At 41.2% G+C, this 18,019-nt stretch overlaps 1 protein-coding gene across 4 annotated transcripts in view; it reads right to left on the reverse strand.

Moving 5' to 3' along the window:
* KITLG (KIT ligand) overlaps window positions 1-15,161 on the reverse strand; it is a 91,758-nt gene extending 76,597 nt beyond the window's left edge. For 2 of the 4 annotated variants that reach the window (XR_009356875.1, XM_059186482.1), the window contains exon 1: window positions 14,645-15,157. Coding sequence is in view for 3 of the 4 variants with exons in the window: in XM_059186482.1 (XP_059042465.1) it covers window positions 14,645-14,659 (15 nt within the window). In the remaining variant the exon portion in view is untranslated. Of the gene's footprint in view, window positions 1-14,644 lie in introns of all 4 variants that reach the window. The other 2 variants (XM_059186484.1, XM_059186481.1) reach the window with 2 other exon arrangements.
* Window positions 15,162-18,019: the final 2,858 nt, after the last annotated feature.

The following is an 18,019-nucleotide window of genomic DNA, read 5'->3' on the forward strand; positions in this document are numbered from 1 at the left end:
TTGTTTCAAGTTTTTGTGTTAGGTCTACTCTGAACTGAACCCAAAATTACTTCACACATTTCTACATTGGTAATTTAATCACAGAGGTAGTGATTATCAAAGATTCAGTCAAGAAACCTCTAGAAATGGCCTCAAGATTATACAATGTTAGAAAACAGGAGCTGTTTTCAGTCTTTCATAAGTGCTTTGAACAAGTCAACACTTTATCAAAGGGAACATAATAGTTTCATGTTCTGTCAAAGAATGTAATGCTTCTTTACCTGAAGTAATGGACTGATAAAAGTAACTTGCATCTGTCTTGATTGACACAAAGCTTACTTGGGGATTAACCTGGATAATCCAGGCCTTACTCTTGAAACACAATTACCTACAAGAAAATAAAACTTAAATTCACCCTGAAAACACTCCCAAACTCTTGATTCTGACACACGTATTAAATTCAACACATGCTGGGCACCTGGGTGGCTGAATGAGTGAAGCCTCTGCCTCCTGCTCAGGTCATGATCTCAGGGCCCTGGGATCCATCCCCATATAAAGCTCTCTGCTCAGCAGGGAGCGTGCTTCACCAACCCCCTACCCCCACGGCCTCTCTGCCTACTTGTGATCTCTGTAATAATAAATAAATAAATCTTTAAAATAAATCATAAAAAAAAAAATAAAAAAATAAATTCGACCCATGCACCCCCCCCAAAAAAGGTTTTGAATGCAAAAATGCATTTTGCCTGAAAGCAACCAGCATTTACCCAGGTATTTTGTATGGTACTAGCCCTTTGCGTGTACTGGTTCATTTAATCTTCACAATTGTCCGAGGAATTAGTCACTATTATAAGTTTTATTTTACAAATGAGAAAATCAGAATACTCCAAGAATTAAGTGAATCAAAGTCATCCAATCTGAAAAGGTGACTCCAGATCCAGAAGTCTCCAAAGCTATCAACACATGCTATCAAGTTGCTTCAGGCTTATTCTGGAAGACATTAATAAACACAAAGCTTTTAAGGATTTGGAAAGTTTGAATTTTTTAATCACTCAAGGCTTAGAGTAATAATATGACCCTAGGCCCCTGAGTAGAACAGCACAGTCTACAGAGCACTACTCTAATAATTAACTCTCTCTCAGACACAGCTTGTGAGGTAGTCAAGCCCTATGTCAGTCAGCATCCTTAGTTACATTGGAGGATGGTGATCCTCCCTGATCCAGAGCCCTTACTAACCTCAATTTACTGTTACACAATCCTATTTCCCATAATCACCCATCATAATTTCTGCTTTTCAATGACAACAGATTTTGAAATTATTATAGCCACCATACAAATGGAACACACTGAAACAGTACATAGTCTGGTGTATTCTGATCTTTTGCTGGTAAAATACACCCAGAAAGATTACAGATACCACCTATCAAACATTGGTTCTGGGTCAACCAACTTCCATCTATTATCTCATTTAATCTTTGTACTTTTTCAACTGCATACTATTACCCTTATTACCCCATTATACATATGAGAACATCAAGGCCTAGAGAAAGAATGTTCATAACATGCACACAGTCTTGGTGAATAACAGAACTAGGACTTGGGCTTCCTTCCAACTATAAAGGTGTCTTTGAGGCCAATGAGTCAAGCACTTTGCACAAACATAATTTTGTGCTTAGCAATCCAGTAGGAAAATGTGTTAAGAGTGGAAATTATTTATAGTAGTGTGATTCTGCGAGTGACAGTCACAAAGCAGGTATACAACATACTGTTTCCAAGTTAAAAAAGTGAGTTAGGGGGAAAACAAGGAAAGGAAGGGGGCTGGAGAAAGGAAAAGGGAAGAAAGGCAGGCAGGAAGGAAAGGTGCTAAGAATTATTATTTTACAAAGAGGAAAGCCAAGCTGCATAATTTGCCTAAGATCCCCCTGCAAGCTAGAGTCAAAAGCCAGAAGGAGAGCCCTGGAGCTCAGACACAAGCATTCTTTCCATTCTCCTTTGACAAAGGGCTAGATTTCTGCTGATGCTGAAAATGACTTCTCCCAGATAGGGAAAGTAGGAAATCACTCACCAGTTCATGGAAAGGACTCATGTTCTGTCCCTCCAGTTCCAGGTGTAGCACATAGTTTAGGAATGTACACTCTGGTTTCAGACCACCTGGTTCATAAAGCAGCTCTACCTTGTTATTAGCTCTGTGACCTTGGGCACATGATAGGAAGAAGTAACTGTGCTCCTTGGTAAACTATCTTGCGATTACAATTGTGCACATTTAGCTCTTTTTCAATTTTTGTTAAAGTAGGGAATGAAAACAATCAAATTATTCAGGACTAAAGTGAATCTGAAGCCTCACTTGTCTGGATGAATGGCTTCAACTTTCCCTTTCATGAGGACAGTGGAGACCTTGCAATTAAGAAAAGTCATGGATATTGATAAACTTCCCATTTGTTTAATGCTCATGATAACAGCAAACATTTTATTTAGTATTTCCAATGTGCCAAGCACTGGACTAAGGGCTTTTTGTGGATTATTTCATTTACGCCTAACCACTTTTGAGAAAGGTACTATTGGTCTCCCTGTTCAGCAGATGGGGAAACTGGGGCTAAGGGCAACCAGCTTAGCCAACCAAAGCAGGTCCGCTAACTGATGGCTTTTTTTTTTTTTTTTAAAGATTTTATTTATTTATTTGTCAGAGAGAGAGAGAGAGAGCACAGACAGACAGAGTGGCAGGCAGAGGCAGAGGGAGAAGCAGGCTCCCCGCTGAGCAAGGAGCCCGATGTGGGACTCGATCCCAGGACATTAGGATCATGACCTGAGCCGAAGGCAGCCGCCCAACCAACTGAGCCACCCAGGCATCCCTAACTGATGTCTTTTTGGTTCATCACACTTCTGTGCTATTGTCTCCTTCACCTGCTCTCAAATGGTTCCTTCTAGCTAACGTTTTCATTTCCAGTAAAGTATTGTCAAGTTACCCAGTGATACCGCTTATAAAAGTACTCTGACAGGCATTTGTTTAAACAATCAAAACATCAACATAAAAAATTTTTACCATTCATGCACTTGAACTGAACGGACAAGGAATCACAAAGCAAAGTTCACAGCTTAAATGGCTGGTAGTTTTAAAAGCCAGACATAAGCATAAGGACATTATTATTAAATAGTTTTCTAATACGATCACAGCCACTTAAAATTGTCTTCAAAAATAGCATGAAAGAGGGTCAGAGCAAATTGATTACAGTAATCCCTGATGCATTATTTTTCCCCCAAGAAGTTTTTTTGAAACACAATTTAGAAATATTTTAAAATCTGCCCTCTGCCAAGAACCATATCGTTTTCTTTGAAAGACACCAAGGATTTGGCAGTAATTCTGAATTCCATAAAGTAAAAGGCATTTTTAGAGTTTCTAAAGGGCCTCCCTCACAACAGATGAGGCATGCATTTTATGGCTAAGGAGACAGGAGTGGAAGAGGCTGGTGTCCAAGCCCAGGCTCCCTAACTTTTGGAGATCTCATTACTCAGCACAACCATTGTCGCTCCTGGGTGGTGCTGAGGTGGTGCTGGTGGTCAGAAGCACCAGTCCTGTCCTTCAGGGGGAAACTCAGCTTGGCCTGCTCTCAGTCTTGCCCATGTAAGATTAAAGGACATCATCCACATACACACACACACACACAAGTGCAAGCCTTTCAGATAGCATGGCTACGTACGTTTATACTGAAAGATGGGTGCATTCTACTGCAGTTGTTAGGAGGAATCTAGTCGTTAGAATTAGGCAGGCTTGGTTTGAAAACCAAACTCTTCCACTTACTTGCATTTTTTTCTTTTAATCTTGGGCAAATTTTCTTAATCTCTTTGAATTTTAGTTTCCTTATTTGTGTAAAAAAAATCAACATCTCTCTTAACACTTTCTTTCTCTCTTCTTCTTCTTCTTCTTCTTTTTTTTTTTTTTAATTTTTTTTTTAACTAGAATCAAATGAGACCTACCTGTGCAGTGTATGGCATGGTGCTTCATCCGTGCTGAGCAGCCAGATACTAACTTACTAACTAGTCCTATCACTTCCTTACTCAATAAGCTATTCTTTCTCTTGGAAAGCAGCTTGTCTTTTGGCCTATTTTGTATAAGTGTCTCCTTTCTCAGGAAGAGAAGAAAGGTAAAGGAGATCAAATTGGGGGAAAATTTTATTGAATTTACTGAGTGCTTATGAGTGTTAAAAAAAAAAAAAGTAGAGGGGCACCTGGGTGGCTCAGTGGGTTAAGCCTCTGCTTTCAGCTCAGGTCATGATCTCAGGGTCCTAGGATCGAGCTCCACATCGGGCTCTCTGCTCAGCGGAGAGTCTGCTTCCTCCTCTCTCTCTCTGCCTACCTATGATCTCTGTCTGTCAAATGAATAAATAAAAATCTTTAAAAAAAAAGTGGATATATAATATAATATATATATATAATATATATATAATATATAATATATATATATAATATAATATATATAATATATAAACAAGACAGTTAAGCCATCAATCTCTAGGGATTACTTTAATTCATTTGTTCAGAATGCAAGTCTTATAGCCAAAGCCAGGTATGGCTAATAATGAAATAATTTTTACAGCATTTGCTGGATTTACAGGATTTGCTGTAACGCTCCAGGATTATTCTAGCAGAGAATGAAATGATTATCTACTAAGTGGAAATCACTGTGCTATTAGGCACTATCCTACTTAGTCATCACATCAATACTACAATAAGTAGTTATTTCCACACCTATTTGAAAAATCAGGAAAGTTAAGTGCAGAGAGAAATACTTACTACAAGTCATATAGAGCTAGTAAGTGGCAGAACCAATAATATATTTGATCTAGAACCCAATCCACTGTTTTCTATTTCCTTGCATGGTCTCCCATTTTGGTTAGTAAATGATATGGCATATTCACTGAAAATTAATGCTGTGAATGGTGAACCAACTAGCCCCTCCAATCACCAACCAAACACATGTTTGTATAATGGACATGTTTTCTATATGGTAGTTAAAATTTGCTTTCTGTTTTAACAACAACAACAAAGGTTCTTAAAAGTATATCAGCCCCTAACAAACCGAATCCAGTATCCAGTCATTCCACAACATTCAACGTGTATTTATTAAGCATCTAGGAATCTGCTAGGCAACTAGAATTGTGAAATTTTTGTTGTCTAAATTAATATCGCTGGCAGCTGTTTTATTACCTGAATCACTTTTCTCTTTTGATTCAATGTTCCTATAAACAGAATGTGAATCTTTTTTTTTAAGATTTTATTTATTTATTTGACAGAGAGAGAAAGAGATTGCAAGGAGGCAGAGAGGCAGGCAGAGAGTGGGGGGCAGGGGAGAGGAGGGGAAGCAGGCTCCCCGCTGAGCAGAGAGTCCAACGCGGGGCTCCATCCCAGGATTCTAAGGCCACGACCTGAGCCAAAGGCAGAGACTTAACCCAATAAGCCACCCAGACACCCCAGAATGTGTATCTTTGAGGTACTGAATAAGCCTCATGGATACACTGGGGTTGAGCCAGCTAAATCTCTTTCGTTGCTAGTCTTGGCAATAACCACTTGGAGTTGGCAGAGGAAAGACCTTATCTCAGTTTCCTCATCTGCGAAAAAACAGGACCTACCTCCCAGAAGAAAAGTTCTATGAATTAATCAATCTTGGAACAGTTTTCTACTAAGTGCCATTTTGGCATGATCTTAGCATCAGGGTGATTTGATTTTATAAAACAGTGATGGACGCTCTTTAAAACAGCCACACATTTAAATGTCAAACACTGGGGGTGCCTGGGTGGCTCAGTGGGTTAAAGCCTCTGCCTTCGGCTCAGGTCATGATCCCAGGGTCCTGGGATCGAGCCCCGCATCGGGTTGTCTGCTCCGCGGAGAGCCTGCTTCCTCCTCTCTCTCTCTGCCTGCCTCTTTGCCTACTTGTGATCTCTGTCTGTTAAATAAATAAAATCTTAAAAAATAAACAAATAAATAAATAAATGTCAAGCACTGGACACATAACTATAATAAATTTCCTTTCTTCAAGCTGAATCATTTGTGTGTGACATTTCTACGGAATTAAAATAATGGTCAAATCAGTTTGGGATTTTAAAGTGTATTGAATTGTTTAGGAGTAAAAAGATCCAGGTTTCAAATAGTTGGGGGAAGTCTACTATTTTCTGAATATTGTTAAGACATAATACTATGGTCATAGAACATCATAAACAAATATGTACTAGAATCTTAAAAATATTTTCCCGGGCAAGGGTTAAAAAATGAAAAATTTTGACAATAATAAAAAAAAACTATTACAATTGATGCAAAAACAAGAATTATAGGAACCGTATTTTGTAGCCCTTTGCTTTTCTACATAGAATTTATTTAATCTAATATTAAAAACACTATGCTAATAACCTGCTTTTCAATTTTCATGAATGTTTTCCAACTCCCTTTTATTCCTGCATTTCAGTGCCCATTTTGGACCACCTGGAGGCAGAAAGCACCAACCACTCCCCTCTACTGTGATAATTTATCTTTCTAACAAGCAGTCAAATAACATGTGTTGGTCCATCCTCTACTTAATGGAACACATCAGAAATGCCTGCGCAGGGCCAGATAAATAGAGTAGTTTTCTAAAATCACCAGATCCAAACTAAAGCAATCACAGGAAGTTTTAATTGACCATCAAAAACCTAAATCCCTAACGTGTTGACGGTTTCAGAAGCATTAAATTGTAGGTTGACACAGAACCATAAATAATGATGTGTGACTGTCAAGGCTTGTTTTGCAATCCTTGGGTTTTCGAGATCACATTAGAAAATCATTTCAGGGCGCCTGGGTGGCTCAGTGGGTTAAGCCGCTGCCTTCGGCTCAGGTCATGATCTCAGGGTCCTGGGATCGAGTCCCGCATCGGGCTCTCTGCTCAGCAGGGAGCCTGCTTCCCTTCCTCTCTCTCTGCCTGCCTCTCCATCTACTTGTGATTTCTCTCTGTCAAATAAATAAATAAAATCTTTAAAAAAAAAAAAAAAAAAAAAAAGAAAATCATTTCATATGAAACCTCGCCACCCTTCCTCCCTCTGCCCTCATCCGAAGGTCTGCAGTGAATATAAATTTTGATAGCCATCCATATGGACAACACATCCCAGGAGGAAGGCAAGGCATCTCTAACACAACCACTTTCTCGGCAACACTCTTCTTGGAAATCAAGGAATCTGTGTGTTTTCACAACACAGTTGCTTAGGAGGGCATTGAGAAAGGGACCCCAAGGAGGTGGTGGAAAACTCAGCATAAGAGAGAACCTCACAGGGGCGCCTGGGTGGCTCAGTGGGTTAAAGCCTCTGCCTTCGGCTCAGGTCATGATCCCAGGGTGCTGGGATCAAGCCCCATATCAGGCTCTCTGCTCAGCAGGGAGCCTGCTTCCTCCTCTCTCTCTCTGCCTGCCTCTCAGCCTACTTGTGATCTCTTTCCATCAAATGAATAAATAAAAAAATTAAAAAAAAAAAAAAAGAGAGAGAGAACCCCACAGTAAATAGCCACCATTAAGTTGTCATTGCTATAAGTGAGCTGGTTCCGACACCATTCAAACCTTGCATTAGAAGAAAGAAACCAATTACAAGAGGCGTTTGCATACTGGAGTTATTAGCTTCAGAGATTTTACGTCAAGGTAAAAAAAAAGAGGCAAAAGTTCTCAGCACCCACGGGGCTTTTTGTTCAGAAGATGAACTTTTGCTCCTGAAAGGGTGACAGAGTGTGTGTGTATACAAGACAAACACAATGGCCCCCTCTGGGCTGTGCTCTTTCCTCCCAAATCCGCAGGGGGAGGCACATTACGCAGTGCAGACGCCCTTTCTGTAAAGGTGAGGGAGACTGTGGTTTACTTTTTCAAGTGAGCAGGGGCGGTGGGTTTGCACTTTTGCTTTCCTTTTACGCTCTTTCCCATGGGAGCAAGGCATCCTTTGCAAGGTGACTGTTGGATTTTTGAGCTGCTGTCTGTGCACCAGGAACAAAGAAAAGAAACCCTAAAGGCCCGCATGAAGACCACATTCTAATGGGCAGCACTCAAAGCCCCAAGGCAACAGTTACACCTGCAAAGTCAGGGGCTGAATTCCTGCATCCTAGGAGCTGGTCTATAGCTACTGTTACTTGCTTAACTGTCTGCATCCCTGCCTTTTGTTTGTTTCAATAGGTAGTTCACTTGACTGAGGGCATTTAGAGGAGACAAGCACTGGCATCATTGTCATGATTGTATTTTCTGAGAAATCCACGGTCCCTTGTCTGGAAGAGAGGTCCACCTGATCTTCTGATATTCTCCTGTCAACAAGAAAAGGACTGTCGTGGCTTCTGATCGCTAAGGAAAACCAAGTGCTGGCTACCAGGCCTGCCCCAACCCTGAGCTAACGTCAGTTTTAGAGAGAAGCTAAGGAAAGAAGGCAAGCAAGAGGTGTTCCAGAGACTGTATTAGATCTGCAAAAGGCCAGGGCAAGGAAAGACTCAGCCAAGGGTCATCCACAGGAACTATCTTTTCCCTGAAGCAAAAGGGCTGTTCCCTCTTTCAGCTTCTCTGTGTCCAGCTATACACCCTCCCCTTCACGATCTTCTCAGGATTAACTCTAGGGTGCAATTCACAGGTAATACTACCACTCAGAGACTTGCCTGTAACTTGCCCATGACTTGCCCAAGACTTGCCCAAGCCTACTAAGACTCAGTGATGGGCACTGAAGCAGAGCCACACACAGGACCCATTCTTCTGATTCTGCCCACTAATACCTCTACTGCATGACCAGATTCTCTCCATTTTCCACTCCCTGCACACAGATGTTAGAGACTGCAAGGGCAGCAAAGAGGAGCAAATACTGGGAAGCATTCATGACCTTTTGTAAGCTTACCTCCTCTGGCTGTCTGACCTTGCCTTAGGGTTCTTCCTCCCCTGGAGAATTTAAAGATTAAGAAAAAAGAAAAATCCTCTTCAACTATTGATATGGCTAAAATAGGAATTATAAATAGCATTCTTATTATAGAGAATTATCAAGTAGAAGATGGAATGGCCCAAAGTACAACATCTTACACTTAAATCTTTCACTTCTCCCCATTGGCTGGTTCATAATCATAAAAGAATGGTTATAATTTGTATTCATACCAAAGCAATGGCTACATTATTCTCCAAATCAAAGGAAGCTTAAATGTCATGTGGTTCAAAACTCTATTTTACTATAATCTCAGAAATCAAAAACTTTAGAACTGAAAGGCAATTAGAAATCACCTATTCCCACCTTCTTTCTCACATTACAGTTGAGGAAACCAAGGTGGGAAGAGATTAAAATGCCTTCCCGGGGTGCCTAGGTGGCTCAGTGGGTTAAAGCCTCTGCCTTCGGCTCAGGTCATGATCCCAGGGTCTTGGAATCGAGCCCCACATCGGGCTCTCTGCTCAGCAGGGAGCCTGCTTCCCCCACCCCTCTGCCTGCCTCTCTGGCTACCTCTCTGCCTACTTGTGATCTTGTGATCTCTGTCTGTCAAATAAATAAATAAAATATTAAAAAAAAAATGCCTTCCCAAAGTCATACAACTTAGTATCTGGGCTAGTCAATGTGGCAACCTAGAAAAATAGTAAAATGTAGCCAAAAGAGAAACAGAGCTACATAAAGAACAGTCTTTCTTTAGATGACATACATTGTGATTTAAAAAAAAGAACCATGAGGCCTAATTATAAGAAAATCAGTCACCTCCGCCCAACTTCTTTTTTTTCTGGACAGAAGGAAATACGTAAAGATGAAATAATGATAATTTTCTCAAACTGCTAACACTTGTAAACGGTTTTTAGTATACACATACTTAAGTGAAAAGGCAAAAACATCTTGCTGCATCTATAAACTAGTAAGCTACAGTCAATGGTTTCTATGAGACGAAGTCTATACAAAATAACTCTGGAAACAGTGTAGATTATAAAAGCATCCTGGCGTTCCCTCAATTTGTTTTATAAACTGTTCTGACTACACAGGTGACTAACACCAAAAAAAGAGTCTCTTGTAGCTGCTTGTGATTCATGTACTGGAAAACAAAGATAAAGTATCATTCCTCAGATTCATATCCAAATGCTTTACACCCTAATTTATAAAAGGGAACATTAAGTTAATCAAGGAAAAAAAAAAACTCACAAACTTGCATAATGAAGAAAAAAAAAAGGCACTGCACGTTGCCTGGTAAAAATACCCTGCAGAAACGAATGTGTGGCCTCCCTCAGAAAAGCAAGTACCTTTAGTCCACAATAAACAGAATCACACCAGGGCAACATCGCAAGAATGTGGAAATATGGAAGTGAATCAGATATGGTAATAATACTTCCAATTCCTATCTATTTTCAATTCTAAAGCTCTTACTCTGTTTTACCTTTAAAGAAAAACTTTAAAGGTTTTAACATGGCTCATGCTACATAGTGCCTTTGTTTTCACACAGTCCTAGTTTGATGTGTGTTAATTACAGTCTATAAACAGATAACAACCTATAATGGGAGGCACTGAATCCATAGATCCAGATTTATAAAAACTTGGCCTCTCTGTTTTGCTGGTTCAGCATCATTTAGATGCAACAGTCAGTTTTTCTCTGGCTTATAAATTGCTGGCAAGGAGATTTTCTTCTCAGGGACAATAAATTCTGATTGTACTATAGCAAGGAACTGTGCTGGGATAAAGACCAATAAAAAATTTTGTTTAATCCTTTACAATCATCATATGAGAAGAATCTTTATAACTAGTTGATAATCATCATATATATTATAACCTGGAAATCCTAAGAAGCTTAACCATGTGCCTGAGGGTCATTTGTCTTACCAGTGGTAAAACAGATATCAGAATTTAAGTCCTCAAAAGCAAGAGCCCACAGTCTCTCCATAATAGCTTAGGTACTCCCTAGACACGGATGGGGAAGGCCCATGCAGTTGGGTTCAATGGACCATGCAAGGAACTTTCCTTCAATATTCTGACTAAGTATTTGGGCAGAGCTTTTTTTTTTTTTTTTCTTAATTTAATTTTTAAGATTTTATTTATTTGACAGAGAGAGATCACAAGCAGGCAGAGAGGCAGGCAGAGAGAGAGAGAGAAGGAAGCAGGCTCCCTGCCGAGCAGAGAGCCTGATGTGGGACTTGATCCCAGGACCCTGAGATCATGACCTGAGCCGAAGGCAGCGGCTTAACCCACTGAGCCACCCAGGCGCCCCAATTTTTTTTTTTTATGTTATTTATGGTGATGGAGGAATTTCAGTCACTTATCATTAAAGGAAAAAATGTGACTCCCAATTGCTATCTTCAAATCGGTAGTTAGAAATAAATTAAAAAATTTAGCAATTTTAATTTGTTTGGCTCAGGCTCTCAGATTTCCATATGGTTACTTTCCTTGTTTTCTATTAAATGTAATTGACTTAGCACTTGACTTTTAAAGTCTTGGCACAATGTATCAATTAGAAGTATATAAATTAGAATAATGCAAAGCACGCATTCCAAATTGAGTGACTTTAAGGACAAAATTTAGAAATGCTCTTTTCGTAAATGGTAATTTTTTCTAAAACTTGCATCATCACGCAGATGACAAATTTCATAAAGACAAAAGAGGGTATTTTCTTTGGAATAAAAAAAAACTAACAAGCATTCTATTTGTTTCTTTTCTGAGAACTAATGTGTGCCTAAAATGGCCTTTCTACACTGTTTGCAAGATGAATATTTCCTGTCTTGGTATTTCTAAAACTGACAGCAGTCATGAAAACTCTCACAAACCATCTCAAAACTAAAATATAAGTACAACATTGATAAACATGGCTCCGGGCCCATTAAACTGACAGCTCCTTTCTAACCAGTCTTGCCAAATAATCTGCACAATTGTTATTTAATATACCAGTGTATCAGAGCATTACATTGAAAAAACATTTACACATTGAAATAGATGTTCCTTCTAAGCCAGAGCCACAATTCTCTTCTGAAGATGTAAAACCACACAATATGAAAAAATAAAAGCAGAAATCTGAAGAATGCAAAGCACATTCATTTCTGTAGGTTCATGATTCAATTTATTGTTACAATTGCTCCTAAGGACTATTGCCGGTGTAATTCTTTTCCAAATACTGAAGTCCATCACTCAAGCTAAATAAATGACAGAATCATTTATCAAGCCCCAAGTGGTTGTTGATGGAATTTCCACACTTATTGGGCTCAGAATGCCTGTGTGTCCCTGGGATTCTTGGAGAGCTTATAATTCAAGTTAAAATTTATCACTATTATTACTATTATTAAATTCTCACTTTGTATCTTGGGTAGTGGAAACGTACAGAACCAGTTGCCTTATGATAGAATTCTGGTATGGATACCATATTTATAAATGATTACTTAAGCTGTTGAACATTAATAGACATTCCTCCCTGGCAAGGATATCATTAGATGCAGTAGAAAAAAAAAAAAAAAAAAGACCTTACTTATTAATGTCTAATTTCCTTGTGCTATTCTCCACCCACAAAGAATTGCACAGAAAATTTCTTTCTAACTTCCAGATTAGGAAATTTAACAATATGAAGAAGGATCTAATTCCCCTCCCCTATTTCCATGATTTTATTTATTTCCTACTATTTCCAAGTATCTTCCTTTGTAGTGGCAAGAATGTGGAATTGCTAGAAGTATCCTTAAAGGAAACCTTGAAGGTCATTAGATCCCAGGCAATGAATGCCTTCATTCAACAAGGGCACTGCCCTCCTTTGCCTGCAAACCCTTTAACATCAGCAAGATCCCCCAAGGGCTTGCACTTTAACTTGGTTGGAGCAGGTCACATTTCTAAAATACTTAGCGGTCTCAAATGTCCCTGGTCGGCAGCACTGAGTCACTAACGCCACCGCGTTTCAGGCTAGATCGACCTCTTTCTAGTTTTCAATGGAATTATTCCATGTAATCCGATTTACACAGCCATTTAATCAAAGCGAGAAAGGAGATTAGAGAGCTCACATTTGTTTTGCAAAGGAAGGGTGCAAGGATCATCAATCCTACTGACTCTCAAAGTGACATGTAGTCCATCGTCTCTCCCTTTGGAGTGTTGGACATTAACCTGATCTGGCTCCTGTGTTCTTGTTTAAATAAGAAGGTTTAGGCTTCCCCCCACCCTCCTAAACTAGAACATAGCAATTTCTCCACTGGGTCTCACCACTACCATTCATGTGAGGAGATGCTCCTAGAACAAGGAATTGGTCCCCTGCGCTTATTATTCCACAAAGCAGAAAGCTTGCACCAGTCAAATAATTACATTAAAACTTTTCTTTCGGTGCCAGTCTCTAACATTTGCATTTCAAGAGCACAGTGCGGTGATCCTGGGTGTGGTGTTCAAGGCTTTGCCTGTAAACTAATCCACTTTCCAGAGGAACCTGTGCTCTGCTCCTCGGGTCTCCAGAAGCACAAACCTCCTTTCCGCCGGGAAAGGTCCCTTTCCCCTGCCCTTTCCACACCTGTGCATCGGGCTCCATTCTTCCTCCTTCCTTCTGAGTGTGTACATTTCTCAGGCCCACACATCAATTTAAAATAGGATACAAAGCAATTCATTCAGCAAAGCATTTTCAGCACATGGATACCTTCATCTTAAACAGACGATTTGGACAAATTCTCAGTTTCCTTTTACCCCACCACTTCCACCCCTCGGAATTGCAGTCTCTGATAGATCCTCCTGGGGGGTGAAAGGGCAGCTTTACCCAATTCGCGGCAGACACACAGATAAATCCCTAAGGGGAGAAGTGGGAAGAGGTAAGAACTGCAGTGGAGAAAGGAACTGTGGGTGGGAGTACCGCGGCAGGCCTTTCCAACTGTAAGCCAGATAGTTGCTTCAAGGGGGGGAAAAAAAAAGTCTAATTGTACCCCTGGGCGGTGCTTTACTCACAGTGTTTATGTATAAGGCACAATTCAGCCGCACTGGGAATTACCTCAATAACTATCATTAGAGGTGCCTGTTTAAAAAGCAAAACAAAACGACAACAACAAACTTTTTTTCTTTCTTCTGTAATGGAAGAAGGTGGGTGCACTGTGGTGGTATTACCCCATCGATGGCTCCCTGGAAACTCACCCAGAGCCGCAAACCTGGCAAAGACCGCGCAGAGCCAAGTTTCCGGGGCTGGCGGGCAGGTTCCCCGCCTCGCGGAGCGCCGCAGCTAAGGAGCTCGCGTTAACTCCGCTCCCGCGGCTGCACCCGAGTCCGCACGAGCCCCGCGCCCACCAACCTAGGCGCTGCACAAAAACCTGGGTTCGAGAGGGAGCGAGCGTGGTGCTCTGGGAGCTGTTTTGTAATCTCCCGGGATCCACGGGAAAATATCTCCCGTGCGAAGAAATGCCCTCCTGTGATAACTCTCGGGCCAAAGAGCAGCAGATCTTCCATTTTAAAGGAACTGCAGTTCCCGACTGACAGCTCCAAACTTAACGGCTTCGACTCCAAACTTGACACCAGCTCCGTCTCATCGCTCCCACTCCGTCTCTCGGGCTCACCCGACCAGGGCGGCTCCGACTCGCACTCCACGCCCGCCTCCCTCGCACCCTCTTGGCTCGTCCCGCGGGAACAGCCCCACACGCCCCGGCAGCCGGTGCGGAGACAAGCCAGCCTTCCCCCCCACTCCCCTCCTCGGGCTCCGGGAGCGATTTTCTAGGAGAGCCGGCAAGCTCCCGGTGCGCCCTACTCACTTGTGTCTTCTTCATAAGGAAAGGCAGCGCTGTGATCCAGCCCAGGCAGCGGTGTGGCGACTCCGTTTAGATGTTCTGGAGCTCCAGCATATTGCACGAGCAGCGGCGGCAGATAGTCCACGCATTGGGTAGCCCGAGCGCAGCGCCCTCTCCACGGCCCGTGCTTCCCGCGGCGCTCCTCGTCCCGGCGCAAGGCGGCAAGTGAAGCCCGGCCCGGCGCGCCGCCAGCACTTTTATACCGGTCCCTCCCGCCTGCTCCGGACACGCCTCCTTTCCTTCCGGAGCCCCGGGGAAGCGAGACGCTGCAGGGGCGCGGGGGGAGACCCGGGAGGGCGGCCAGAGCGCGGCCAATGCCCCCGAAGTTGAACGAATCAGGCCAAACGCTTCCTCTCGGCTGGCCGCCGCGGGCGCGCACAAGAGGGAAGCCACGAGGGCGCCGAGGGTGAAGCTTAACCTGCAGCCGCAGCTCGCGCCGCGTGCCGGGTCCTGCCAGTCCCGGCTCGGCCTCCCCGCTCCGCCAGGATTCACCTGGCACCGCCCGGGGACAGACGCGCGCTAAGGAGAGCTGGGAGCTCCCCCATTTTACACTGAGACGGTTCGCGAGAGGAGTTCACTGGGTGCCTAGCAAAGAATTCACCCCGCCCCGCCTTGGGGACGGGGGTGGGAGAGCTTAACTGGGATCTGCAGTTAGGCCATTGTCTTACCCCTCTATTTTTATTTTTTATTTTTAACAATTTAGTGAATGAATGAATATTTATAATTTTAAAAAGATTTGTTGACTCAGGGTTAAGTATTCTGAGGGAGATGCTATTTTAAGAATGGTTTCCTGCTGCTTCTATAGAAATTAACATCAAAAGAGAAGCTATAGGTTATTAAATATGCAGGTCGATAACAGCAAATGTTTGAAAGTTGTACTTTTTTCTTAGAGATATTTTGGAAATCAGAAAGATAATGAAAAAAACAGTGGTAGTAGCTAACAGCATTATGTGATTAACTTAACTACATACCAGGTGTCATGCAAAGGACTTTTGGTAGATTCTTCTGTTGAATCTCTCCCTCAAACCTAGAGTAACCTCAAACTATCTTTTTTTTTTTTTTTTGAAGATTTTACTTAACAAAACTATCATTTTTATTCCCATCTTATGGATGACAAAACATAGTTTTTTTCCCAAACTACAGCTAGTAAATGCTACATCTTAATTTGAATCCAGAGTCGTCTGGCTCTATAGCCTTAAAAAAAAAATACTTAGAACAAGTATTTTATTGCCTCCGCAAAACTCTTCTATTTTTGTTCTTATAACTGGAGACCATTAAAAAGAATTGTGTTAATTTTTTAAAACAAAATGTTAGACATAACATCAATAAATTTTTTGGAACAAGAATAATGTATAAATTTAGAAATTAGGTATTTTAATGAGTAGGATTCGAAATTTGCATTAATTAGCTCAGTGTGCCTTTGTTAACAAATAAATATGCCAAACGTATAACCATGACAGCAGAAACTAGGTAAAATTTGAACCTCACTGAGTTAGTTTTCTATGGCTGCTGTACCAAATAACCACAAATTTAATGGCTTAGAACAACACAAGTGTATTATCTTACGGTTTGGAGATCAGAAGACCAAGATGGATTTCACTGGGCTAAGTGTTGGCTGTGCTGCATTCCTTAAAAGCTCTAGGGGAGAATTCCTTGTCTTGCCTGTTTCAGCTTATAGAAGCTGTCCACGTTCTTTGGCTCATGGCCTCCTTCATCTTCAAAGTCAGTGAGTTGAGTTCTTCTGCCCTCAAACCATTCTGACTTTCCCTTTTGTCTCCCTCTTTTACATCTGAGGACCTTGTGAATAATCCAGGAAAATCTTCCTATTTTGAAAAACTGGCTGACAGGGTGCCTGGGTGGCTCAGTGGGTTAAAGCCTCTGCCTTTGGCCCAAGTCATGGTCTCAGGGTCCTGGGATCCAGCCCGGCATCTGGATCTCTGCTCAGTAGGGAGCCTGCTTCCCCTCCTCTCTCTCTCTCTCTCTCTCTCTCTCTCTGCCTGCCTCTCTGCCTACTTATGATCTCTGTCTGTCAAATAAATAAATAAAATCTTAAAAAAAAAACTGGCTGATTAACAATAATAACTGCATCTTAATTCCCCTTTGCCATGTAACAGAGGACATTTACAGGTTCCAGGGATTAGTATGTTGCCATCTTTGGCGGGGGGGGGGGGGAGGTTCATTATTCCATCTACCATTATTCTGTCTACCACATTCACATAATAGCAAACAAATTTGGGGACTTGGTATGTCACTGTGCCCTCCTTCATCAGGTGGTTTGCTCCATGTGGCTGCCCCTCCCAATTAGAAGAATACATCCCTGTCCATAGTTATGAAAACAAATATTTGAAAAAAAGGACCACAAGAAAAGTTTGTAGTATTAAATGATTGTTTTTACTTTCAATTAGAATCATGTTGCAAACCACTTTAAGCAGAAGTGGAAAAAAGCCTGAAACGTGTATGATAGTATTGGAAAACCATTTAATTAAAGACTCCTCCCAAATAATCCCAATTTCAACCAGCACTTGTGGGTAATTTTGTTATGCCAAAATCTTCCAAATACTTGCCTAGATATTGTGCATAAAGAATCTACACTCCTGAATGTCTTACTATACGCTAATAGAATGGCAATTGAGTATGAGAAAGGTTGTTTCAGATTCTGCGGCAGGCTCTATTACCTTGCCTCAAATTGTGGGTATAGCAGTGTGACATGCATAGCTATAAATGTTCCCAAGATGATTTTAGGTGGTGCACAGATTAATATTTTTGTTTGTTTTATCAAATGGTTATGGATTAAAATGTATATATTTTTAAATGTATACATATAGGATATGTATATATATCACATCAAACAGATGATTACAAGTTGTTTCTGGGGAAAAAAATTAAGAGTCAATTTAAAGACAGTTCAGTGTATAATATTAAATAACTAATAACTAGTACTAAGGGAAGGCATATGTGATAAAAATAGTGAAGTTGGTAGAATTACAAAAACAGGCAAACATCAATATAACCATATTAATTTTATGAAACCAATAAGAAGGAAAGGCTAATAAATTAGGCCAGGTTTAAAGAAGGCAGATGGTGAACCTCTCAGAAATTCAGGTGAATTTCTTTTTATTCAACTAAGTCATTCATCTCAGTATTCAATATACTCACCTTCTACATTGTACTCCACCCTCCCTTCCTTCCTCCTTCCCTTCTTTGTCCTTCTCTGTTCTGTCTCCTTCTCCTACCTGTACAGATCAGTGGCTTTAGCTACATTTAGATCATCATTGACTCTCTTATCCATAACCATATCTTCTGTTTCCTTCATAGCGATGCACCAGTTTTTCTGTATAA

Source organism: Mustela lutreola, chromosome 8 (assembly GCF_030435805.1).
Source record: "Mustela lutreola isolate mMusLut2 chromosome 8, mMusLut2.pri, whole genome shotgun sequence".
NCBI classification, from domain to species: Eukaryota; Metazoa; Chordata; class Mammalia; order Carnivora; family Mustelidae; genus Mustela; species Mustela lutreola.